The 26700-nt window shown below is 37.7% G+C and overlaps 2 protein-coding genes across 3 annotated transcripts in view; one reads left to right on the forward strand and one right to left on the reverse strand.

Moving 5' to 3' along the window:
- Window positions 1-26700, forward strand: part of ARL13B (ARF like GTPase 13B) — an 81414-nt gene that overhangs the window by 32964 nt on the left and 21750 nt on the right. The window lies entirely within an intron of this gene.
- On the reverse strand, window positions 12511-23209 carry STX19 (syntaxin 19). Its single transcript, XM_004439928.3, has 2 exons — window positions 22973-23209; window positions 12511-13418 (listed from the first exon to the last, which is right to left on the reverse strand). Exon 2 carries the CDS (start codon window positions 13403-13405, stop codon window positions 12521-12523), a length of 885 nt encoding a protein of 294 aa, XP_004439985.2. The 5' UTR covers window positions 13406-13418; window positions 22973-23209; the 3' UTR covers window positions 12511-12520.

The following is a 26700-nucleotide window of genomic DNA, read 5'->3' on the forward strand; positions in this document are numbered from 1 at the left end:
GAACATCTTTTCAGGTGCCTATTGGCCATCTGTATATCTTCTTTGGAGAAGTGTCTGTTCATTTCCTCTGCCCATTTTTTGATTGGGTTGTTTGTTTTTTTGTTGTTCAGTTGTGTGAGTTCTTTATATATTATGGAGATCAACCCCTTGTCAGGTATATGTTTTGCAAATATTCTCTCCCAGCTGGTGGGTTGTCTGTTCATCTTGATTCTGGTTTCGTTTGTCTTGTAGAAGCTCTTTAATCTGATAAAGTCCCACTTGCTTATTTTTTCTTTAGTTTCCCTAGTCTGGGTAGGCATGTCATCTGAAAAGATTCCTTTATGACCAATGTCAAATTGTGTGTTGCCTATATTTTCTTCTATGAGTTTTATAGTTTCAGGTCTCACCTTCAGGTCTTTGATCCATTTTGAGTTAATTTTTGTGAATGGCGACAGCAGATGGTCCACTTTCATTCTTTTGCATGTGGCTGTCCAGTTTTCCCAACACCGTTTATTGAAGAGACTTTCCTTTCTCCATTGTATTTCTTAGCTCCTTTGTCGACAATTAGCTGTCCGTATATGTGTGGTTTTATTTCTGGGCTTTCAATTCTGTTCCATTCATCTGTGTGTCTGTTTTTGTACCAGTACCATGCTGTGTTGATTACTATTGCTTTGTAGTACGTTTTGAAGTCAGGGATTGTGATGCCTCCAGCTTTGTTCTTTTTGCTTAGGATTGCTTTAGTTATTCAGGGTCTTTTGTTGCCCCGTATGAATTTTAGTGTTCTTTTTTCTATTTCCCTGAAGAATGTCATTGGGATTCTGACTGGGATTGCATTGAATCTGTAGATTGCTTTGGTAATATAGACATTTTAACTGTGTTTATTCTTCCAATCCATGTGCATGGGATGTCTTTCCATTTCTTTATGTCATCATTGACTTCTTTCAATAGTGTCTTGTAGTTTTCATTGTGTAGGTCTTTCACCTCCTTGGTAAGATTTATTCCTAGATAGTTTATTCTTTTTGATGCAATTGTAAATGGTGTTATCTTTTTGAGCTCTCTTTCTGTTAGTTCATTATTAGCATACAGAAATGCAACTGATTTTTGTAGATTGATTTTGTACCCTGCGACTTTGCTGTAGTTGTTGATTATTTCTAATAGTTTTCCAACGGATTCTTTAGGGTTTTCTATATATAAAATCATGTCATCTTCAAATAGTGAGAGTTTCACTTCTTCGTTGCCTATTTAGATTCCTTTTATTCCTTTTTCTTGCCTAATTGCTCTGGCCAAAACCTCCAGTACTATGTTGAATAGGAGTGGTGAGAGTGGGCAGCCCTGCCTCGTTCCTGTTCTCAGAGGAATGGCTTTCAGTCTTTCCCCGTTGAGTATGATGTTGGCTGTGGGTTTGTCACAAATAGCCTTTATTATGTTGAGTTACTTTCCTTCTATACCCATTTTGTTGAGAGTTTTTATCAAAAATGGATGTTGTATCTTGTCAAATGCCCTCTCTGTGTCTATTGAGATGACCATGTGGTTTTTATTCTTTGTTTCGTTGATGTGGTGTATCACGTTGATTGATTTGCGGATGTTGAACCATCCCTGTGTCCCTGGTATAAATCCTACTTGATCATGATGTATGATCTTTTTAATGTATTGCTGTATTCGGTTTGCCAATATTTTGTTGAGGATTTTTGCATCTATGTTGATCAGCGATATTGGCTTGTAATTTTCCTTCTTTGTATTGTCTTTGTCTGGTTTCGGTATCAGGGTGATGTTGGTCTCGTAGAATGATTTAGGAATTGTTCCATCTTCCTCTATTTTTTGGAATTGTTTGAGAAGGATGGATTAAATCAAAGAAGATTAAATCTTCTTTGAATGTTTGGTAAAATTCACCAGAGAAGCCATCTGGTCCTGGACTTTTATTTTTTGGGAGGTTTTTGATTACTATTTCAATCTCTTTACTTGTGATTGGTCTATTCAGATTCTCCATATCTTCTTGGTTCAGTTTTGGGAGGTTGTATGAGTCTAAGAATTTATCTATTTCTTCTAGATTGTCCAATTTGTTGGCATATAATTTCTCATAGTATTCTCTTGTAATCCTCTGTATTTCCCTGGTATCCGTTGTAATTTCTCCTCTTTCATTTCTAATTTTATTTACTTGAGCCTTTTCTCTTTTTTTCTTAGTAAGTCTGGCTAAGGGTTTGTCAATTTTGTTTATCTTCTCAAAGAATCAACTCTTTGTTTCATTAATCCTTTCTACTGTTTTTTTGGTCTCAGTTTCATTTATTTCTGCTCTGATTTTTATTATTTCTCTCCTTCTGCTGACTTTAGGCTTTGTTTGTTCGTCTTTTTCTAGGTGTAATTTAAGGTTGCTTATTTGGGCTTTTTCTTGTTTGTTAACGTGGGCTTGTATCGCTATGAGTTTCCCTCTCAGGACTGCTTTTGCTGCATCCCATATGGTTTGGTATGCCATATTTTCATTTTCTTTTGTTTCCAGATAGTTTTTGATTTCTCCTTTAATTTCATCAATGATCCATTGGTTGTTCAGTAGCATGTTGTTTAATCTCCACATTTTTGTCTTTCCCAGTTTTTTTTCATGGTTGATTTCCAATTTCATAGCATTATGGTCTGAAAAGATGCTTGTTATGATTTCAATCCTCTTAAGTTTATTGAGTCTTGCTTTGTTTCCCAACATATGGTCTATCCTTGAGAATGTTCCATGCGCACTTGAGAAGAACGTGTAGTCAGCTGTTTTTGGATGGATTACTCTGTATATGTCTACTAGGTCCATCTTGACCAGTTTTTCATTTAATTCCACTATTTATTTATTGATTTTTTTGTCTGGATGATATATCCACTGATGTAAGTGGGGTATTTAGATCCCCTGCTATTATTGTGTTATTGTTAATGTCTCCTTTTAGGTTTGTTAATAGTTGCTTTATGTACATTGGTGCTCCTATGTTGGGTGCATATGTATTTATAAGTGATATGTCTTCTTGGTGGAGTGTCCCTTTTATCATTATATATTTCCCTTCTTTGTCTCTCTTAACCTGTTTTATCTTGAAGTCCACATTGTCTGATATGAGTATGGCAACATCTGCTTTCTTTTGTTTGCCATTAGCTTGGAGTATTGTCTTCCATCCTTTCACTCTGAGCCTGTGCTTGTCTTTATAGCTGAGATGTGTTTCCTGGAGGCAACATATCGTTGGGTCTTGCTTTTTAATCCATCCTGCCACTCTGTATGTTTTGATTGGAGAGTTCAATCCATTTACATTTAGGGTAATTATTGATATATGAAGGCTTAATGTTGCTGTTTTGTCACTTATTTTTCAGTTCTTTTGCATTTCCTTTGTTTCTTGTCCCATTTGTTTTGGACTGCCAATTCAGTTTGGTTCTTCTGTCTTATGACTCTTGTGGTTTTCTCTTTGTTTATCATATGTGATTTTGTTTTGATTATTTGTTTAGTGGTTACCTTGAGGTTTGTATAAAAAATCTTGTGTATGAGATAGTCCACTATCTGATGGCCTCCTATTTCCTTATACTAAGTCAATTCAATCACTTTCCTCTTCCCCTTCTAAGTCATTCTTGTTATACCTTATTCTATCTTGTGTTGTGGGTGTGTGTTTACAGTGATGAGGTTAAATTTATTTTTGGTGAATTCCTTCCTTTGATCTTTGATTTTGGTATTTAAGTGGTTGCTAACCTATTCCGGTAAAGATCAACTATTTTTCTGAGTTTGTCTACCTATTTTTCTCCTTGCTCCAAGCTTGTATTCCCTTTCTCTTCTTTTTTTCAGGCATGAGGGCCTTCTTGAGCATTTCTTATAATGGGGGTCTCGTGGCCATGAACTCCCTTAGCTTTTGTTTATCTGGGAAAGTTACTATTTCTCCATCATATTTGAAGGAAATTTTTGCTGGATAGAGTATTCTTGGCTGAAAGTTTTTGTCTTTCAGTATTTTGAATATATCATTCCAGTCTCTCCTAGCCTGTAAAGTTTCTGTTGAGAAATCCGCTGAGAGCATGATGGGAGTTCCTTTGTACGTTATTTTTTGTTGTTGTCTAGCTGCCCTTAATATTGTTTCTTTGTCATTGACTTTGGGCAGCCTTACCACTACATGTCGTGGAGTGGGCCTTGCCTGTTGACATATTTAGGTGATCTATTGGCTTTGCTTACTGGTATTTCCTGCTCCTTCCCCAGATTTGGGAAGTTCTCAGCTATTATTTCCTTGAATAGGCTCTCTGTTCCTCTTTCCCTCTCTTCTCCCTCAGGAATACCTATAATTCTTATGTTACATTTCCTAATAGAGTCAGATATTTCTCGGAGACTTTCTACATTTCTTTTTAGTCTTAGTTCTCTCTCCTTTTCCATCTGGAGCGTATCTGTATTCCTGTCCTCTGTAATGCTAATTCTTTCCTCCATATTGTCAGCTCTGTTCTTTAAAGATTCCAGATTCTCCTTTATCTCCTCCATTGTGTTCTTCATCTCCATCAGTACTGATTGGTTTTTCTTTATGATTTTTTTGTGATTTCTTCACAAAATCTCTTTTGTGAAGAAACTCCTAATCTCATTGTATTGTTTGTCTGTGTTTTCTCGTATTTGGTTGAGTTTTTTTATGATAGCTGTTTTGAAATCTCTGTCGTTTAGGTTATGGATTTCTGTGTCATCAGGGTTTTCTGGGTGCTTGTCATTTTCCTTCTGGTCTGGTGATTTCATGCACCTTTGCATTGTGGCTCCTGTATTGGCTTTGTTTTTCCTCAACCTGGAAATATCTGGTTGCAATTTCCACCCGCCACCACCGTGTGGGGGTAAAGGGCTGTGTAATCTGAGGCCCCTGCGCTCTGCCTTGGCTGTTTGCTGTAATCTGCCAGCCACTTGGTCTGGTCTGGTTGGCTGAGCTGCACTGTCCAGCTGGGGCGGGGGGGGGGGGGCTCTCTCTATTGCCTGCTGAGTTCCTGGCGTGGTGGGCTTCTCGCTTGCCCCTTGTTATCTGCTCTCCTGGGGTGCTCAGATGTTGATGGTAGCCCTGTGGCTCTTCTGAGTTCTCCGTACGGGAGTTTCCCACTGGCTGAGAGAGCCTGAAGGGCTAGGGTTTCCCCCGCAGAGGGCCGCCCCTCGCCCCTCTCTGGGAGCCATGGGGACCGGGATCACTGATCTGATGGGGAGGGAGAGGAGTTCTCTTACCTCTCCCCACTTCCTCCGGGGGCCCAGCATGTTCCATTCTCTGATGTGCAGCAGTGTGGATCTTTCTGACCTTGCTTTTCACTGTCTAGGATTCCATTGTTGGTCTGTGACTGTTCCTTTTGTTGTATCTTATGGGGAGAAGAGTTTACAGGAAAGCTCACTCCACCTGACTGACGTCACTCTCCAATGTTTTCCTCTTTTAATAATGTATTTATGTTTTGCCTTTGTCCTTTTTTCTTGAAGAGTATTCTTGTTTGAAAGTTATTCAGGGCCGGTCCCGTGGCTTAGCGGTTAAGTGCGCGCGCTCTGCTGCTGGCGGCCTGGGTTCGGATCCCAGGCGCGCACCGACGCACCGCTTCTCCGGCCATGCTGAGGCCGTGTCCCACATACAGCAACTAGGAGGATGTGCAACCATGACATACAACTATCCTGGGGCTTTGGGGGAAAAAATAAATAAATAAATAAAATTAAAAAAAAAAAAGAAAGTTATTCAAATGGTTTATTCTTCTAATGCCACATTGATTTCTCAGTTTTTACTTCTGTATTTCTAAATTGAACATGTGGTTTGTGTCATTGTCAACCTAGTTCTACGCTTGTGTCATTTTGTCCTGTTGCCTAGGACTTGAGCCCATTCTGCCCTCCTAGCATTTCTGCATAGCGAACACCAGAGGGCGCCAGAGACATAGTGCCGTGAAAGCAGTTTACGCTGCTCTTCGCAGTGGAGGAAGCCGAGTGGGTGCCCTCCTCTTCTTGTTCCTTTCCCTCATTCTCGTGATTCACGAGGTTAAATGAGAAATTGTGAGCAGAGTTTCACAGCGGTCCTCAGTCGTAAATGAACATTTCTAAATGAGGCAGTTTGGAAGCTCTGATTACAAAATGAAAGACATTATTGCATCATATATTGGTAAAGGTTATACTGTTTAATTTTTATTTAACCAATTAGAGAAGTTATTTGATTGATATAATCAATTCTCACCTTTACTGAATCTGAAGGAAACTGGAATAGACATATATACCACCAGTGAACTTTGTTGAAGCCCATAGGCTAAATTAGTTCTTGTAAATGCTAAAGCAAGAACCAGTGACTTCTAAAGTAAAAAGTATTAATGACTGATGTTCATTTGTAAAATGATTGTGTGCTTTTTTTTTAAGCTAATAGTCATTTATTTAATTTATTCTTTTATGCATTTATTCATTCATTCATGCTTTAATTCAACAAATATTTATTGAGCATCCACTATGTGCCAGACATTGTTCTGGTGATTGTTTTTGTTCCCCAAAACGATAAAAATCCATGTATGACCTCAGAAGTTCACATTCTAGGGGCGAGACATACAATAACCTATCTCGTACATTAGGTGATAAGCATATTGAAAACAAAGCAGGTCAAAGAAGATTGGAAATCTTGTGGTGGTGGTCACAGGGACATGCTACTCTTATAATTAGGATAATCCTAGTAGGTCTTATTGAGAAGATGGCATTGAGGTGAGAGAGTCAGTCATGCACACGAGTGTGGGAGAGCCGAGGCGGGGCGTGCAGTTCACATGACCACAGTGGGTAAGAGTCAGTCCTGCACACGAGTGTGGGAGAGCCGAGGTGGGGCGTGCAGTTCACGTGACCACAGTGGGTGAGAGTCAGTCACGCACACGAGTGTGGGAGAGCCGAGGTGGGGCGTGCAGTTCTAGAGAGATTACTACAGAGATTACTGAGCAATGAGATAACTGTCAACAAGATGTCTGCTTTCTGTTCTGTCACCTCTCTCAGCTGGTGAATTTCCAGAATAGAAAAGAACAACCACCCACACCTAGGATGATTGCTTCAACGTTACAATTTCATAGTCAGTGAGAGCTCGCAAAGACATGAGAATTATTATGGAGAGTGTAATATGTTTATGAAATATAGCATGGTTTGCCATGTGACCAATTTTTCTCATGGGAGTTTTACAACCATAGAGTTCTTATTAATAAAGGTAAACTGCTTTTTGAAATGACGTGCTTCAAAAATATAAAATGTACAAAAAAGTACACATTCTTAATAAATTTATAAGATGTAGGAAAGAATGAGTTAAAAAAAAGAAAAAGCTTGACCTCCCATGCAGAGCCAACCATTGCTAACATTTTGATGAATTTCCTGTGCATATTTTTATAAACCAAGTAATATATGCAGTGTTCACCTAATATATAAAATTTTGTATCCCACCCTTTTTGTATGTTTATAAATCCCTCTTGAATATCTACCCAAGCCCCATATTTGGAAGTTCTCCTGTTTACCTTTTTCTGTGACCTACAGTTAAGTTTCCTTATTGATGTCACTGTGGTAACATCATTTGCGTCTCTTTACTCCTCTCCATTCCCTTTGATGTTACCTGCTTTCACCCCTTTTTCACTTCTCCCCTGTGTTCCTGATGACAACAGTCTCCTAAGCAGTCCCCCTGCCTGTCCTCCAAGCTCTGCTCTACATTGCTAGCAGGAGCCCTTTTCTTTCTTTGATGTTTTTCAAATTACAAAACTGGTACATGCTTAAACAAGACAAATAATGCAAGAATGTATAAAGAATTGGAGAGCTCTTTATAAAATGCAAATTGTATCATTTTGCTATTCCTCTGCTTAAAGTCCTTGAGGTTGCCTTCATAGCTCCATGCAGACAGGAAATTCTGTTTTTTAACTGATATAACCCTAGCACATAATATGTATGACATTCAAAAGTCCACTGGATGATAAGTGGGATGGGCCTCCAGCAGAACCTGCTAAGCTTAGTGCTGAGGGCCAGTGGGTTAGGAGGCAGGCTGCATTGTTGACACAGCTGCTTCCGTTCTGCCCACAGACTTCTGGACCTCTCATCTGCTACATTCAATTACAGATCTCATTTCTCCTGTTTACCCCTTGTCTGAGCCTACACTAGTTGATTTAGGACCCACAAAGCCTCTCAGAACTCACTTCAACACCTAGATAACTTTCTCTTCCCACCTTCTAATAATGAGCAAACAGAAAACAACAACACTCCTCTGAGAAGATTCAGTTATTCAACAGAAGGAAGTAAACCTGAAGAATTAGAATCTTGTCCATAACCACAAAATTACAGCTTAATAGAGCTGGGATTCCTTCATGCTATGGGAAGCAGGGTAGGTGACCACCGTGTCAGGTCCTGGACAACCTCTGGCTCTGCACACCAGCCTGACAGCAAGTGTCCTTGCAAGTAAAGCCTCAGCCAGATTTCACTTTATGTCACAGACTTGAGGGTTCTCTTGAGGGTCAGAATCACAGAACATCAACAGTCTTCTGTGTTTTGTTAGCTCAGAAGTTCTGTTTGGCAGTTCTATAGCATTTACTACTTAATAAGCATAATATTTTAATTAAAATCTCTGAAATAAGTGGTGAAAAGTTGGAAAACCAGGGATTAAGAGAGAAGAGGGAGAGTCTGGAACCTGGATTCTAAGAACTCGTGTGAATTTGTCCATGACCCTGGCAAGTCACTGTGCTTGTTTGGACCTAGGGGTTAAAAGCTTCGTCTAGAATGAAAGTAGCCGTACAATAGTGTCATTCTGCGTTTGTATTCAGCTACATATGATCATGTGAACCATGCTGTAGGCTCTCTCAAGAATCCATTTCAGTAAAAAGTGTAAAAGTGATTTGTATTCCTTCCAAAGAGAGTGAAAATGGATGCCATGCAAACGTTCTGCTCTGTAATCATGTTAACCTATTTATTTACCTAGAAAGTCTTTCTTTTTCTATCGTATCTACTATAGAGATTAACTTGAACCTATGCTCTGATTAACTATGGATGCTCTCTCTACATGTCTTCTCTCTAGTATAGTTGTGCAAGTTGGCCTCAGACAGAGAGTAAATGACCTTTCCTTTTTTGTGGTTGAATCTTCTAGTACCTATAACTGGAATAACTCTGGAGAGCCACAGGCTAAAATTTCCTCCCAGGATAATAACAATTCTACTTGTGTTAGCACACTTGAACTCTTGGGAAGGTGCCACTTGCTCATTACATACTATCTGCTTTTCTGTGGAGTTGTATGACCTAACAACTTTTGGCCAAACCTCTCAAATTGGATGCTTCAGAGCAAAAGTGATAAGTATAGAGGAGTTTCACTCAGGGAGGAAAACATAATACCTCTAACACAATCTTACTTGGTATTATGAACATTTAAAAAAAAAAAAAGAGTTTTTTGACCTAGAGGTCTTTGCACTATGGATGACCTCCCAGGACCCTCTGAAATCACATACACAATTCTGAGTGCATGTGCATTTTTCTTGGGAGCAGATCTTAGCTCTCATCAAATTCCTAAAAGATTTCATGACCAAAAAGATTAAAAACCACCGCAGTGGGTTTCCATATTAGGAGAAACAATAACCAAGCTTTTTTTATTGCTTTTTCAATATGGGATTTTTGTCTCCAGCCTTTATATGCCTACTTGACTCACCTTTCTTCTAGCCAGTGTTACAGGAAAATGTTAGTTTGCAAGTTTCTTTGAGTCATATTCTTTATTATTGGTGCCCAGGGGTAGTTAACTAGGTTATAGATTATCCTAATACTGTCATTAGAATTTGAGTCAAATGTACTTTTACCAAGTTAGATCTTTAAATAATAAATAGGAGAACTTGGGTTCTTTTTAGAATACTGGAAACCCGCAAGTGTGGAAGTATGGACTACCCATGTCACTTAATCACTTGATCCTTAGACAAAGTGGTGAGTCCTCTCGTTTACTATTTTCACCATCTGAAACCCCTACTCACTGTATATATAGGGCCCATTGGCTTAAGATTTCTCTTCTTTCAATGGAACCATTCTGAGCTGTCATCTTCATCGACCTTATTTAGTTAGACTTGACTCACCTCCAGACTTCCTACAGAGGGCTTCCTTTTTGTCTCTGATGGCATCCAGCTTCACTCAGCAGCTGTAGTTCACAGTGAACTTCTCAGCTGGTTGACATCCTGGGTAGTTTATGCCCGAAGATCCTGTAGAGGTTCCCATCCTCCCCCTCCCCCACCTCAACACACTATTTAAAAACGTAATAACAGGCTAGCCCCGTGGCCTAGTGGTTAAGTTTGGTGTGCTCCATGTCAGTGGCCCAGGTTTGGTTCCCAGGCGTGGACCAATACCACTCGTCAGTGGCCATGCTGTAGCGGCGACCCACACACAAAATAGAGGAAGATTGGCAACAGATGTTAGCTCAGGGCCAATCTTCCTCAGCAAAAAAGAAAAACCTGCTGGCAGCGTTGTTGGGCAGTAAGATGTTGTCTCGGGACCACGTGCATCAGCAGCAGCCCAGACCTCCTACGTTGTTGGGTGCCAGGGATGCTTCCAGTTGTTTCACAGCTTTTCCTGATCATTCTGTTGCACAGCAAACATTAAGAACTGCTGGTGTGGGGGAAGCGTGGACTATGGAGTCAGACAGGCCTTGGATGTGTCACTTAATCCTTCTGAGCTTCTGTGTCTCCGCTTGTAAATAAGGATTTTAATACCTGTGTGTCATGTGAATTCCAAGTAATGTTTAAGGCAGCTGGTGCAGTGCTCTACCAGTGTTCTGCTAGTGTGATGTGGATATGAACAGTTATTGTTGATGATACGCCGTGTCCACGTGGAGATGAATTAGGAGAGCCAGTTTTAAAGTGTCTCATCATATGAATTCAGGCTACATGAAGCTTTTGATTATAGAATCTAAGTTTAGTAGTTTAGTAGGTAAGATTATGAGCCCAAGTGCTCACAGTAATTTTCATTATTTTATTATAGGATACTACTAAAACCAGAAGATTCCTAATATTGTGCCTCTAATTCTTAAGAATTTTTTCCTGAAGGTAGTAATTTTAAGGAAAAAAATACTACTTTTAGTGTCTATTGTGTGAATAAAATATACAAAATGTTCAACAACTAATTAGTTAAATATCATGTTGTTTTTGTTGCTTAGGTTAGAGTGATACTAATTGGTTTTAAAATATAACAGTGAAAATTGTATGTGATACATTGCTTTGCTATGAATCTGAGCTTAAGTCTTACTTTAAAAGCACTAGGTGCAGATATAATAGAAAATTACTATTTTACAAATCCATCTGGATATAATTATGCTAATTAATATTAAATAGTACTTAATATTCTCAGTTTTCATGATAAACAATTTAGGAGCAACTATAAACAAGCATCAGTAAGGCACTAGGTAGAAGGATATGGCACAACCTCAGAGAGGACAGAAAACATATGTCTACCTCAGACTTACGTGGCTCACAAAGCCTTAAATCTAGCCCTGCTGACTGGTCTTAACCTCCCCTCTTACCTCACAGCCCATTTCCCACCCTGATAAGCTGTGCTGCTCATTTTTCTTTGAATGGAGTAAGTTATGACCTCCTCAGGGTCTTTGTACTGTTTGTTTTCTGTTCCTGGAATATACCCTCCCTTGTCCTCATCATTCAAATCTTTACTTGTATTCCCTTCCAGAGAGGCCTTCATTGACTAACCAACCAAAAGAAGCCACCCTGGCAGTCTCTTTCTCACCACCCTTATTTTAAGTCTCTGTCAAGAACTTATTATCTAAAATTTGTGTTTGGTTGTTGTCTGCTTTCTCCACTAGAATGTGATCCAAAACTCTATTGCTGTGTGAGTTCAAACTATATCCCTAGCCCGTGGTATAGTGCCTGGCTTCACAGTAAAGTGATGGAGAAACTTTCGAGGATGCGATTGCCTTTATTTTTTATTTTATTTGCCACCCCTCCTGATCTGTAGTACAGTGTCCCGAGTGGACCCAAGTTCAGGAAAACAGTGCCTTAACTTACCTTCTTAGGCATCAAACTAGATTCAGCTCCCAGTTGCCAACCAGACTCTTCATCAAGTACATAGTTGGGTCTTCCTAGGGTTTGTTGACCTCTGAATTAATTGACCTAATTGAGCATAAAAGATTTGATACAGCTTCTAGGTAGATTTTGCTTTAATATAGCACCCCTGGAGGTCTTATTTTATCCAATTATTAACTACCAAAATCCTCTTAAATGAACCAAAAGGGTTGTTTAAGTAGTTATCACTTAATGACATTCATCTTGTTAAGGCATTGGAAGTTACAAAAATATAGAATAGAGCTTGATACCTGACCAGAAACTTAAGATCATTCACTTCATTTTCAATAGTTAACCTGTGAGTTTAAAGCTAACTATACTGTTTTTGGTTTAATAAATGAAGACTTGTTTCATGTCACTAGCCTCAGAAGTTTCTGTAATTCTAGTGGGTAAGGACTAATGGGGAAAATTATGAGTTAATAGTGATAGGAGGTATGTGAATGGATCTGTGAAATGAAGAAGAACAATACAGGACACTGAAATATGGGCCATTCTTCATTCTAAAGCCAGAAAGTTTTTTAAAGTAGCTTCTTTATTTTGAGCCACAGCATGGACAACACCAACAACACAATACCCTGCAAGGATTTCTTTTTTTGTATCTTACCGCTCGTCCAAATTTCTCTTTAGTAGTGTTAACATATTCTTTTGTACTGTTCACTGTCATTTCAATATTGTTGATGCTTTCTCCTTGTTCCTCTACTAAAAGAGATATCTGAATGAAAAGGTCCCTTAGATCCTTTATTTGGTTCTCCAAACTGACAAGCTCTTTGTGTCTCTGTTCTATCTCTGACAGTTGTGCTTTAGTGATGTTAATTTCTGTAAGTAAGCTTTCATTAAACACTTCCCATTTTCCTTGATGAAGCATAGCGTTTACTTCTTCTTCAGGCACTTCTTTTCCAGCCACTTCGAGCTGACGAAAAATAAACGTCTTGCACTTCTCTTGCTTTGCTGCTACAGTGTCATTGTATATAAACATGGTTTGCTGAAAATGGCGGAACATCGCAGCGTGCTGAGATTTCAGTATCCTTGTGACCACTGCTGATGGACCGTTTTCAGTCTCTGACTTTTTAACTTCTTTTACTAAATCATCCAAACCTCTGTTAATGTGTTCAGCTTGGATTTTTATCTCCTTTGTAATGCTAGACTCTCTCTTAAGCAGACTAAACCTTCTCATTGAAGCCACAAGACTTTTCTGTTGCTGCCCAAATTTTTGAACATCGTTTGTAAAACTGTTAATACTCTCCTGTAGTGTTTGGATCTCACGTAGGTGTCTCTCAGCTACAGGCTCTCTTTCATAAATAACAGCTTGCTGCAGAAACACCCCTTGCTCCTTTGCTTCTGTAGTCGACACATGCCTGTCTCTAGAGAGTTCCACCTCCTTTGTTCGTTGCTTTAGTTCTTGAAGTCGGTCTTTCATCTTCCCTTTCCTCCTAAGAAACAAAAATGACTATGATGAACAAAGAAAAGTTGGATATTTTCCCAAGGAGCAGTTGGCTTTGCCTAGCTATGTGTATCTCCCAGGAAAAATCCCCATAGTTTTCTGAGAAGAGGTTAAAAAATTAGAAAAACCAATAAGCATTTCCTCATAAAGATCACAGAAATAGGAAAACTAAAGTAAAATAATTTGTAAATTACTTCGCATGACGTGGGGCTGCTATGAGTCACATTCAGGGGAGTGAAGTTGCTGAGAAAGCAGAGATAGATATTTCTTTATCTCTGTTTGCCCCCAAATAAGTTCTTCAGTGTCATACTGCCACATAATAGATTTTTCTTGATATAGGAAGATATATCTTAGCATGAAAGATTTGCCATATCTTCAACTTTTAAGACTAAAAGGGCCTCTGAAAGTACCCTCATTACTAAAGATACTGTTCCCAGTTAATTTGGTCTATGTAATGTTAAAAATATACTCATTTTGCTAAATATGCATAATTCAATTAAAACCACTAGTGACAGGGCAGATTCCATATGACAGCATTAAGCAATACGGATGATGTTGAATTTATCTTAACATTTCTGAGGCTTCCAGATTGATTAACACATTATTTGATGTAGCTTTGTTTTCTTCTCCATTGCATGCATGTGAAAACATATACTTGGTTTGCTTATGCTGATTTCTCATTCTTAGCATTCCTTTGCAAAGATATCCAGACTGACTTAGAACAAAATTTATATCGATTCATACTGATATTTTTACAAACATGTTTATATAAAATCTTACTTTGAGAGGGCTGATAATATTGACTTTTATCACATCCTGTGCTGGTAGTTACCATAGAACAAACTGATGTGCATAATTTATGCATAGTGATATATCTATACATATAATGATATGCATAAACGTGAAATGGAGTGAATAAGAAGCAATCTTTGTTAATAAAATGATTTCTTTTCACAGAGCATCTTGACTTTAGAAAGGCATTTAAGGGCCGGCCCCGTGGCTTAGTGGTTAAGTGCGTGCGCTCCGCTGCCAGCGGCCCGGGTTCGGATCCTGGGTGCGCCCCGACGCACCGCTCCTCCCGGCCATGCTAAGGCCGCGTCCCACATACAGCAACTAGAAGGATGTGCAGCTATGACTATCTTTGGGGGAAAAATAAATAAATAAAATCTTTAAAAAAAAAAAAAAGAAAGGCATTTAATAATACCTTTCATATTTTCGAGAATAAGAAGCAGCTGTTAGGGAGTTGCAAATAGCTCATTGAACCACACATGATATCAGTATCAACCAGAGAAAAAGTTCTTTAATGTTATGCTGTTATGCTATGGGACTTAGTGTTTGATATATTCATGCAAATATTTTTATCAGTGATTTGAATGTTGTCATAGAAGACATACTTATCAAATACGTTGATGGCACAAAATAAGGAGAGATCTTTAGTATGTTGAAGTACGGGGTTGGGATTCAAAGATTAAAATAGCATGGAACACTATACTAAAAGTAACAAAAATATGTTTAACTGGGGTAGATGTAAAATATAGCACCTAGTGTTTAGAAAACACGTTCACACCTACAAAATGGAAGACTCTTGTATTCATAGCAGTGCTTATGAAAATTACTGGAGATTTTAATTAATTGTGAGCTTTCTATCAGAACTATCAGAATAGTCATTATACTTTCGTGAATAATAGTATGATGTCTAGATTGACTAAGAAAGATATTTGTTCCACTGACTATGCTGGTCAAAGCAGATGGGAGGGACTGTGTTAAGTTCTGAGTATGATGTTTTGAGATGACAAGTCATACATTAGGAATTTCCAAACCATCATGGAAAGGATGAGACTGGAAGACCATAATATATGGAGAATCATTGAAATAAATGGAAATATTTGTCCTGCAAAAGGGAAGCTGTAGGGAATATCTACAACTGTTTTCTAAAATGTGTAGGTCTGTGTATATAAAAGGGATTAGACTTACTTGGCACTATTCCAAAGGGCAGTGGGTGGAAATTACATGGAGAGAGATTTGATTAGTATAAAGCAGACTTTTCAAACAAGTAGAGCTGTCCCAAGATGGAATAAACTGCTTCATGAGATAATGAACTTGCCATCCCTGGAGATGTTCAAGATGTTCTTGAAGGATGACCCAGTGGAGGATGTTATAGAAATGTTATCTACATTGTGTAAAAAGTTAAACCAGTGTCCTGATAGTATTCCCTTGGTTTTAAAGGACTGACGTCTTGTCAAATAATTATTGATGCTTACTATATTCAAAGTTTTAAATACTGTATTATATATTCAATAGTACCTGTCCGTGAATAATTTACTGTCTGAGGAGAGATGGACAATATACAATTAAACAGATAAATGAGGTAATTTTAGATGTTGATAGATCAGTTAGGCAAGGCCTCTCTAAGGAGGTATTTGAGCTGTGAGACCTAAGTGTTGAGAAGATGAAGAGCCAAGGGAGTCTCTCCTGGGTATAGGAGATGAGGTGCCAGGGCAATGAATGGAACTGATATGTTTTAGGAACAAAATAAATACCTGTGTAGATAGAAATTATTGTGAGGAGTAACATTAGAGGAATGAAGTCAGGAAGATAGGCAGGGATCAGATCATAAAGGGCCTTGTGGGCCCAAGTAGAGAGTTGAGATTTTATTCTAGATGCAGTGGAAGAAAATTAAAGGACAAATAGGGTATTAACATATGATTTATGTTTTTAAAAGATCGCTGTATAGGGGCTGGCCCCGTGGCTTAGCGGTTAAGTGCGTGCACTCCGCTACTGGCGGCCCGGGTTCGGATCCCGGGCGCGCACCGACGCACCGCTTCTCCAGCCACGCTGAGGCCGCGTCCCATGTACAGCAACTAGAAGGATGTGCAGCTATGACATACAACTATCTACTGGGGCTTTGGGGGGAAAAATAAATAAAAAAAATCTTTAAAAAAAAAAAAAAAAGATCGCTGTATAGAGAATAGTATCCCAGGGTGGGGAGAATAGTTCACAGGAGACACTTGGATGATAAAACTAGACGGAATAACTGGGAATCATTCAGGATATATTTGGAGGTAGAAGCAATAGAACTCACTGATGATTTTAACCCATCAGCAGCACTTATGACCATCACTTCTTGAAATGTTTCCAGGTGTTTCTCCTGGCATTCCTCTTACCTCTTCCTTCATCATTTTTTTTTTCTGGTTTCCTCTCACCTCCCCGACCGCTGAATATTGGAAGGTTTCTGGCTCAGTCCTCTTTCTATTCACCATCATTTTCCAGTCTCATGGCATTAAATGCTCTCCGTTAGCTGATGACTCAAAGTTACATCTCCAGTCTAGACTGCTCTCATAACACCTAGCTATCGATAGCTCCGTTTGAATGTCTGTGCCTAAAATAAGCTCTTGATCTTCCTCCCATCCTCCAAACTGCAGCTCCATCTTACTAAATGGCAACTCTGTTCTTTTTGGAGTCATTCCTGACTACTATGTTTTGGTTTTTTCCCCCCACACCTCATATCCAAACTAATAGCAAATCTTGTCAACCCCTTTTTCAAGGTCTGTCTGGATCCAGGCTCCTCTCACCGCTGCTCTGGTCCAAGTCATCATTTCTCACCTGGATTATTGCAACCGTCTCCTACGTGGTCTCCTTGTTTTCTCCTTCACATCCCCTTCCCCTTGGGTCTTTGCTTAACACAGAAACCGGAGTTAAAATGTGAGTCAGACCATGTCATTCCTGTGCTGGAAGCCCTCCTTCAGCGCTCTCTCCCAGAGGAAAACCCAGCGCCCACCAGGTCCTGTCTGACCTCTCTTTGCCTCCTGCACTCACCCACTCTGCGTTGGCCACACTGTGCTCCTTGCTATTCCTCACACAGACCAGACTGTTGGTGTTTCCTCTCTTTGGAATGCTCTCCCATGTGGTGCTGACTTATCCCCCAACTCCTTTAGGTCTCACTGAAGTGACTCCCTCTCAGGAAGGCTGTCCTTGGTCACCCTCTAAAGCTGCAGCCACCCTTCCCAGCTTTGTTTTTCTCCCAGCGCTTTTTACTATTTAACATGCTATGTATATTTCACTTATTTATCTTCATTTATTGTCTGCTGTCTCCCCATGAGGGCGAGGATCTTGATTCAAGGTGTTCCCAGCACCTTGACAGATCTCGTGTTCATTCAGGTTCTGGTTTTGAGCTCTGGAGATCTCATATGTTCTCAAGACCTTGACATGTGCCAGGCACTGTTCTGAATGTGTTTATGTTCTTTTAAGAACTCTTAAGTATTACCACAATCTCTATTTTACAGAATATGACATTAAGCCTTGACTTAACCAAGATGCCAGCTGGTGGTACAGCTGAAATTCAAATTCAGGTGGTCTAGTTTGAAGGACTCACCCTCTGCTGTGTGTAAAGGCCTTTTTCCAATGCTCTGTAGAGATCAGCTCTGATGAGTTCTGAGAAGAGGCAGCTAGGTAAATAAAGTGCTTGGGAAAGAAGCCACATCACAGGAGATAAGACCTCGAAATCTGCTTTTGATGGAAAAAGTCTTTTATAGATATTAACAGTTTACTCAGAAACATTTGCTGTGTACCTGAGCATCTTAAGTACTGGGTGGAAACGTTTAAGAACAAATTTTTGTAGCCTATAATGTGCTTATAGTTTTCTTCTGTTTATTTTAAATATTTTAAATACTTAATTCAAATAGCTTATAGACTTTTATTTTACCACTGATTTTCTATATTAAAAGTAAAAAAAAAAGTTACAGTCTGTGCAGTTTATGTAAATAAGAGACTTCTAAGTTTGAAGGGATTCACCCGCTCTGTCCCCCCGCTTTCCATTATCTGTATTCCACCTTACTTGCAAGGAGTAATTTCTCTACCTTAGAAACAGAACTAACCAAAGCTAGTGGTTTACTAAGATCTGTGGGAAAAAATAACAAGCTATAATATTAAACCTGGAAAATCTGTGAAAGAAGATGCGTCAAGGAGCAGTATAGATAGGACTGCGAACTTGTTGTTAGGGAAGTAGATGAATATAAAACAGTAGTTATTGATCCATATGTTGTGCATGTCTTCTAGGAATGTATTTCTTGGCCTTACAAGTAGGAAATAAGCAAAATAGAGGAGATATATGTAATAGTATGTGAGCATGTTATTTGTATAAAAACTGTGTTTAAAAGAAAAAAGTTTTTGCAGGAGGTAATATAGCATATCTGATCTAAAATAATGATATTGATTGCAGCTTTATTAGGCTCTTTAATATAATCAGACCAAATTAAGCACTTCACAATTTAGAAGAAGAAAAAGAATTAGTCCCGATTTCATAGACCTGTCACAGAAGGTCTCTAAGAAGGTTTGAATCCTGTCCTTGGCATGTTGAGATTGGGATTCAAGTATCTTCTGCTTTAGCTCATAGTCTCAGGCTGAAATAAGATAGATAGGAAGTGAGGTGTACTTCGTTCCTGCTTATGTACACAGATTTGTTTCCTCTTCTTCTACTAACCTGTTACTACAAATTCTTACAGCTACCATGTATGTAGCAGATATGCTGTTGGTCGCTCTATCTTTTTAACTGACTTGTCTTCCTGGTGATATGGGAAAAAGAAAAGAGTAACACTATTGGAGGCACAGATGATAAATGGGGGGATCAAAACAAAACAGATTTTGATTGTTTATTCATGAGAGTTAAGTCCTATCTAATGCTTATATAATAATAGCTAAGTAGCTTTTAACAATCTTGTGTTTCACAGTTCTCAAGAACTGCAATGTCTCCAACTTTCTCTTTGCCTGCATGGCTTGGAACAAATCCTGAAACAACTCTCTCTAACATTTTTATGACTGGATAGATCTTTCTTTTTTTTTCAGTTAGAAATAAATGATCAACGCCATCAAAAGCCTTTTTATGAAGCATCATAGTTTAAAAAAATTATTTTTTAAGAAATAGAATATTTCAAATTGATATTGTGGCACAGTATATCTTTGCAAAGCGCTTTTGGGAAGCTGAATTCTACTGTCACCGATTGTGGAATCCAAGATACTTGACTCTGACCCTTGCAAAGCTTGTCTTTTCCTGGGTTTCTGTCCTTGGAAGAACAGTTTCCTGAAGGAATACCACATTTTCATATTTGAATAAAAGGTACTTTTAGGAACTCTTCCAAATATATTCATATGTATTTTATATTCATTAGTCTTAATAAATTTACTAGCAAAAAATAAGTAAATACAGTAGTCCCCCTTTATCTGCGGGGAGTACTTTCCAAAACCCCCAGTGGATGCCTGAAGCCATGGATAGTACTGAATCTTGTATGTACTATGTTCTTTTCACTTAAAGGGCGCACTTTATGGCTTCTCTTTGGTGTACCCAAAATGACAGCAACAGCAATGCTGCTCTTGTGGTTTGAGGCCATTGTTAAGTAAAATAAGGGTGACTTGAACACAAGCACTGTGATTCTTGACAGTCGATCTGATAACCGACGGCTACTAAGTGACTAACAGGTGAGTAGCCTATGCAGCATGGATACACAGGAATTTTCCATGTAATATTTTCGGACCAGGGTTGATGCGGGTAATGGAAACTGTGGAAAGCAAAACTGTGGATAAAGGATGACTGCTGTGTTCTGAATCTCCTTTTTTCTATAAATCTCTGTGTGTTACTGATATTAGAGGAAAAACATAGAGTCAGATTTCCTGTCGATGCTGTACACCATGGCAGGCATATTACAGTAAATGATGTTTATATAAAATCAACTCTCAAGTTCATGCTGTGTTCATCTTGGTTTATGAATCCTATGTCTTCATTTATTTCTTTTGAACATTTAAAGTTTATTTATCTTGAAGATTCTTTACATTATTAGGTTATTTCTGGTTTCTTAGGAATAAATTCCTTTGTTTATTGTGGCCACTGACCATTTCTCTTGGTGTGGTGGGCAAGTGTGTTTAGTGAACTTTGTCAGTAGTTTACCTTCATTGGGGAACTATGTTATACAAGAATGCCCTGAGTGTCCTGGATTATGGATACATCTTGACCCATTTTTGTGGTTGTCACTACTAGGGCCCCATGGAGTTTGCCCATTGTAGCCCAGGTAGTATAAGTATGGGCCTGATTTTTCTGTAGTGAAATGTTTATAGCCTGGCCAAATGCCTTCCTTCCTGCTGTAATCCTGGACAAGCCATCAGAGACTTTTCCCTTCTCTGTATAGAGTAGTTCACTACTTCATCTAGGAACCTCGGTTTAGTTCCCTCTTATGCACAAACCCTAACTTCAGCTTCTGAGGTGAAGTATTTGCTTCTGGTGCCCAGGGACTTAATTTCAATTCCTGCTCTCCACTTTGGCTATGAATGTGTTCCCTCTTCATTTCTGGTACCTGGAAATTTCCCTTTCTTCAAATGTAATGATGTAGTTTTATCTTCTTTTCTTAAGATTATATCAAACACTTCTGTATGTTTGTAGCAAGAGGGAAGAATTTCTGTATCTGAGGTCTTGACTGAAAGTCATAGGTAATTATCTTTATAGAGTTAACATAATTCAGAATGTTCCCCTAATCCTTGTTTGTCTGTGCAGAAATTGACTTAATGTGGGTACTCAGGTGCACTCATATGCTGTATATAAATTGCATTTTCTAGTAGTTGCATACTCATGACTACATGTATAACAATTTCCAATGTAATTGCTTAATCTTATATCTTCATAAATTAGAATATTAGGTAAAGTGAGACATCTAAACATATTAGAATTTAAAAGTTGGAAAAGACAGTTCATGAAGGCATAAAATATTAAGCTCATAGTTGTGAGATCATTTACTTGCTTAGGCGAGGTGCAATTGATCATACCACCATTTCATGCAATCTTTTCTGTGCCTTACATTTATTTTGTTAATATTGGAAGAGTTCTATCCAAATGTGAACCATCTTTCAGCATGCTAGCTTACTTCATTGCTATGCAGTTTTGAATTCTACTGTCAATAACTGACTATATCTTTGAGCTTAAATATAATATTTGCAAAAAGAAAATTAGAACACTAATTTATATGGTAATCAACTTTGACAATTTGTTCTGGAAAATAGAAAAGTAAACTTGTATGACTCAAAAGTTTCTCCAACCTGTTTCAGACAAGGAACATTCCCAGGAACAGAAGTATGAATAAAAATTACCAAGTACTTTAAGAAGTATGCCCTGGAATAGATTTATATCTTTATACTTTATATCTATATACTTTATAGATTTATAAATTTTTTTTAAGACATTTCTTTCTATAGTTACTATATTGATTAAATAAAATATTTCAAGAAATGTAACCAGTTTTTATCCAACATAAAGTAGAGTATTCTTTTGCTTTTGTGTATGAAGACAGCTTGCAACATTTCCCTAGTTGAAGGTGAAAGCTGATGTTATTAGAATAGTCACCTTTTTGGCTACTTAAATGAGGAAAACAAACTAACAATATATTGCAAATTGCATATATTCTCTCTAAGTTTAAATTATCTTTTTTGTAATGCAGCCTTTCAGTGCTTTTTTAATTCTACTTTTTATTTAGTGTAAGTTAATTGTTAAATTAACTTGTTTAATGTAACATTAAGACCATTTTTGTTTAAATATTAACTCGTGTAATTTTGACCTCTCACTTATCTGATTAAAGTAAGCTGTATGTACATAAAATGATTTTTATATTAAATTTAAAACTGCATAGCCATGAAGATAATGTGTTCTAGGTATTACGTAGCCAACTTTCAAGTCCACCCTTAAAACATTTATTAAAAGTCATTATTATTTTGATTTGAAATGGGTTATTTATTAAATTCTAACATGGTAACAATTATAAAGTAACTTTGAAGAAATATCAAAAAATAAAATGTTTTGGTTAAGCCTCTATATATTGCTTAATTTTGAAAGTATCAGCCCTACCTATTGTGTTAAATTTAAATGATGCTGACTTAAATTTTTAGAACTATCAAATTAAATATAATATTTATATTAAATTTTATAATTTGAATACTTTCAATGTACTAGCCGGAACATTAAAAAAGTGAGTACTTTGATATTTTACAGTAGTCCTTTTACAACAAGATTATTTTCTAATAACCTCAAATTATTTTTAAAAGATTCTGAGAAACAACAAAGAAATTATATAAGACCTTATAGAAAATTATCTTAACTCTTTAAAGGTTATACATATATGTCAAATTTGGGCATAAGCTTTTTTTCAGAATTAAATGTAAAAGTGTTCCCTAAAGCAAGCACAGTATGACTACTTTATAGTCTGTCTATAAAAGAAAGAATTTTAAATTTGTTTTTATGGGATCTTACTTTCTAGTGTTTTCAAAATGAGAAGTTATTTTTTAAAGGACTTAAAAGAAAAAGTTGATTTTTATTATAGTGGTCTATTTCTAAGAGCTCTAAACCCAAATCCCATTTAGAATATCAGCGGTATGTATGAACAGATCAGCTGCTTGTAGCCTGTTCCAAATCTGAGCAAAACTTTAATTTCTGTGGAGCTCTTTTTCAATGTCACAGATTTCAGTCTGTGGCAGTCGCAGGTTAAAAGGTACACAGAAGAGTGGTTTACTTACCTGTGTCTTGTTCTTTAGGTTGCTTTTCACCTGTGGTGTTGCCGTCCTGCCTTTGAGAGAAAAACTGAGTATCATCTGTGAGGTTTTGATCAAATTATTTAAGTCACTGCCTTATAGTTCACAGGCTAATTTCCGTACAATTTTCATATGGTTAACTTAATTGAAAGCCAAATAATGAAGTCAAATAATTTGGAGATAAAGTTCACCTTTTGCTGTTAATATCAAATGAGGAGGAGAGACTGCTTACTTCACACCTGGAGAATCCGGTTCTGCCTGTCCACTGCCGGTTAGATTAAAGGGAGGTCCTTTTCCTTGGAGCTGGTTGCTAACAGGAAGTCCTTGGTAAACCGCCTCAGAGAGTGTTGGCTCTGGCTCTGTGGCTCCAGCCCTGTGTGATATATGAAATACCTTCCTCACAGAAAGGGGGTTTGTATTTAAACAAAGGCTACTTTGTTTTCTTTAGGTATCAAAACTTGCTAAATATATGGAATTTGGAATAAATAGGAAAGGAAAGAAGCTTGGTCTAAAGGCTTTTTGTTCCATTTACTTTAAAATGATTCAGTTCTGCCCTCTTTTAGGAAATCCCATGGTGTGACTCGTAAAATCACAGCATTTCAGAACTACAGCAGCCAGAAAAAAGTTCATGTCTTTAAACCTTCCACCTTACCTTTCTTCTCACTATACCTGCTATTTTTATTTTAAAATAAGTTTCTTCCATAGTTTCCCATGCAGAAAAACTGAAGTTGTGCAGCAATATATGTTATGCTGTTTATTATATCAATATAAAAATTTAAAATTTTTACCAGAGTGAAATATTTGTAGGAACAGTTAGAAATAAAATTTCTCTCACTACTAAATTTCTTATTCTCCTTCTTTTTCTGCCTGAGTCATTATGATTTGAAGGTAAGAGGAGGGACATTGCTGTAACAGCCATCAAAACAACATCTGCATTTATTCTTTGATTTAGTAGTCCACTTCCTGGAATCTGTTCCCAGAATAAGAAATAACTCCTTCACCTGCTTACTCTTCACAGCACTCTTGTAAAAACAAAGCACTGGAAACAGCCCCAAGTCCTTCAGTGTAGGCCTAGCTGAATAAATGATGTAACATCCATGTAATGGGCATTTTGCTCATTAATAAAGAATAGTAATAAAGAGGATTTCTTTATACTGCTTCAGGGTAATTTTAGGATTTACTGTTGGAAAAAAAAAAAGCATGGTGGTGCACAAGAGCGTGTATATATGCTAGCTTCTGAGACAGAAAGGGAGGGTGGAGACATGGGCAACGCCCCAGTTGGTCAGTAGCACTGAATTTCCATAGTGCCCAAACCATGGTCTTTAAAATACCATTTCCTCCATACGTATGTTTATGTTTTCAAAAAGAAACAATGTGAGGATGAACCAAAAAATAATGAAAATGGTTACCTATAGGAGAAGGGAAGGAAAGGAGAGAGGAAAAGGGACAGAGATGGAAAACAGTTCTTTCTGATTGTACCTTGTGTTTATAGTTTTGAATTTGGAACCATATAAATGTTTTAAAAATTAAATCTTAAAATAAAAAATTAAACTATCTAAAAACCAAAAGCAGCCTGAAACAAAGGAACCTAGCTATATATATCTAGATGGAGGCACAGAGAAGGATTATTTCAAGTAATTTTAAAACCCAGTGTTTTGACTGTGCATCTCTTGTGGGATGTATTGTAGAGACAAGAATAAGCACACAGAGATCTTAACCTGCCTTTAGTAGTCTTATTTTTAGTAATAAGTTTGGTGTTGGTATGTTGAAATTCTTAGTTATGTATGTTGTAGGATAAAGCACATAGTTAATATCAGTTTTATTAGAAACTGTAGTTTTCAGCATAAGGAAAAAGAGAAATTAAGAAGCTAAGTAAAAACTTGGTAATATTTGATTTAAAATGGAAAAATCAATGTGCGCTCATGATTTAATTTTTTTCTTTCTTAAAAAAACTAGTTTCCCTAGCTTTGTCCACTGAAAGGGTCTAGAAGTGATGGCAAGTCAATAGCAGTAAATGTCCTCAGCACCCAGATTGCGGTCTTGCAGATGCCCGTTCCCACTGAAAGAACTGGGGCTCCTTAGGGAAATGGATGATTCCAGGTCTGGGACCTTGTTTCCTGTGAGAAAGCAGAGAAGCTATCAATGGCTGTTGGAGGTGTACCAAAAGAACACAGGAGCCAACACAGGGGGACCCCCACTCACCAAAAATGAGTAACTTGGAGCCTCAAAAAGAAGAGTAACTACAATAATTTGAAACACATCATATACATTTTAAAAATCTGTGAGTTCTTAATGATGTCCCCCATAAACCAAAGAAAGCAACCTCATCACCTTTGGAGGTTGATAAGGCACCCATTCATTATTATGAAAAGTAGGAAATGAAGGCAAAGGATCAAACTTTTATCTTGAGTTTTCTCTGAATTGTATTTAAATAAGATTTACCAACTAGTTGATGAAAGCTTACTTTTTAGCAAAAATCCAGCTAGTAAATGCAGAAGGAATATAGAACTAGAAAAGTCATGATTTTATAAGCTCTTATAAAATAATGGAATTCGGGGCCAGCCCTGGTGCCCTCGTGGTTAAGTTCTGCGTGCTCTGCTTCGGCAGGTCAGGTTCAGTTCCCAGGCACAGACCTACACCACTCGTCTGTCAGTGGCCATGCTGTGGTGGTGGCTCACACACAAAAAGAGGAAGATTGGCAGAGGATGTTAGCTCAGGGCGAACCTTCCTCAGAAAAAAAAAATAATAATAATGGAATTCAGCAAGAGCTTTCATCATGTGAAAGTTGAATGGGGAGCTTTATTTGGGGTAAATCAGGCAGACACCAGCTGAACCCACTGATTCGTTTTCACCTCACTAAAAATGAGATATTACATGCCTCCTAAGTACCAGCACCATCTATGAAATAATGCTTGCCAAAAGATTTCAACTTGAATTTCATCCAGTGTGAACATCTAATTACCAGATACAGGAAATACAGAGTATGTGTGTTAAAAGACCTCATCAGGAAGATATCAGCCAAATCCTAAGCATGGGAAATTCAATAGAAAAATGACTTGTTTTTACAAATAAATGTCATGGGAGGAAAAGTGATGGTGGTGGTGGTGCAGGGGTGGGGGGTGGGGCTGGGGGCAATACTGTTTCAAAAAGACTTAAAAGAATATAATGTGGACCTGGTTTGGATCTGAATTTGGACATAACACTTGTAAAAAGATATCGAGGAATACTAATTTTGTTAGATGTGACAGTGGTATTGTGGTAATGTTTTTTAATTTTTAAATTTTTGGGTGAAGTGACATGACTGGGGGAAAAGTGGAAGATATGTGGATGAACAAGAATGGCACAATGTTGATAATTTTTAAAGATAAGTGATAAAGCTTCATTAGATTTATTATTCCATGTATTTATTAAATAATACATATTTGCCTGAAATGTCTGTCAAAACCCTGACCAAGACAGTGTTTTATTAAACTTTTTGTGGTATTTTGTGGTAATTCCTTTTTTTTTCTTTTTAGAACTTATTTTGTGTTTCATTTTGTTGTTCCTCAATTTGTTCCTAGTTGAGTATAATGTGTTTTATGCCCGGTGCTATGCCAAGTAAATTGGATAGCAGTGGTCCCAGTTCTCCAGAAAACTGCACATTTATGCGGGCACATTCACAGACTGAAAATGCAGATGAGCTCAGATATTACAAGCTAGAGTGAATGTTTGGG

Source organism: Ceratotherium simum, chromosome 15 (genome assembly GCF_057802395.1).
Source record: "Ceratotherium simum simum isolate JZ-2026a chromosome 15, ASM5780239v1, whole genome shotgun sequence".
In the NCBI taxonomy this organism is placed as follows: Eukaryota; Metazoa; Chordata; class Mammalia; order Perissodactyla; family Rhinocerotidae; genus Ceratotherium; species Ceratotherium simum.

Bases quoted from the DNA above. Each gene is read 5' to 3' on its own strand.
- STX19 (XM_004439928.3), bottom strand. From the start codon at position 13,405: ATGAAAGACCGACTTCAAGAACTAAAGCAACGAACAAAGGAGGTGGAA.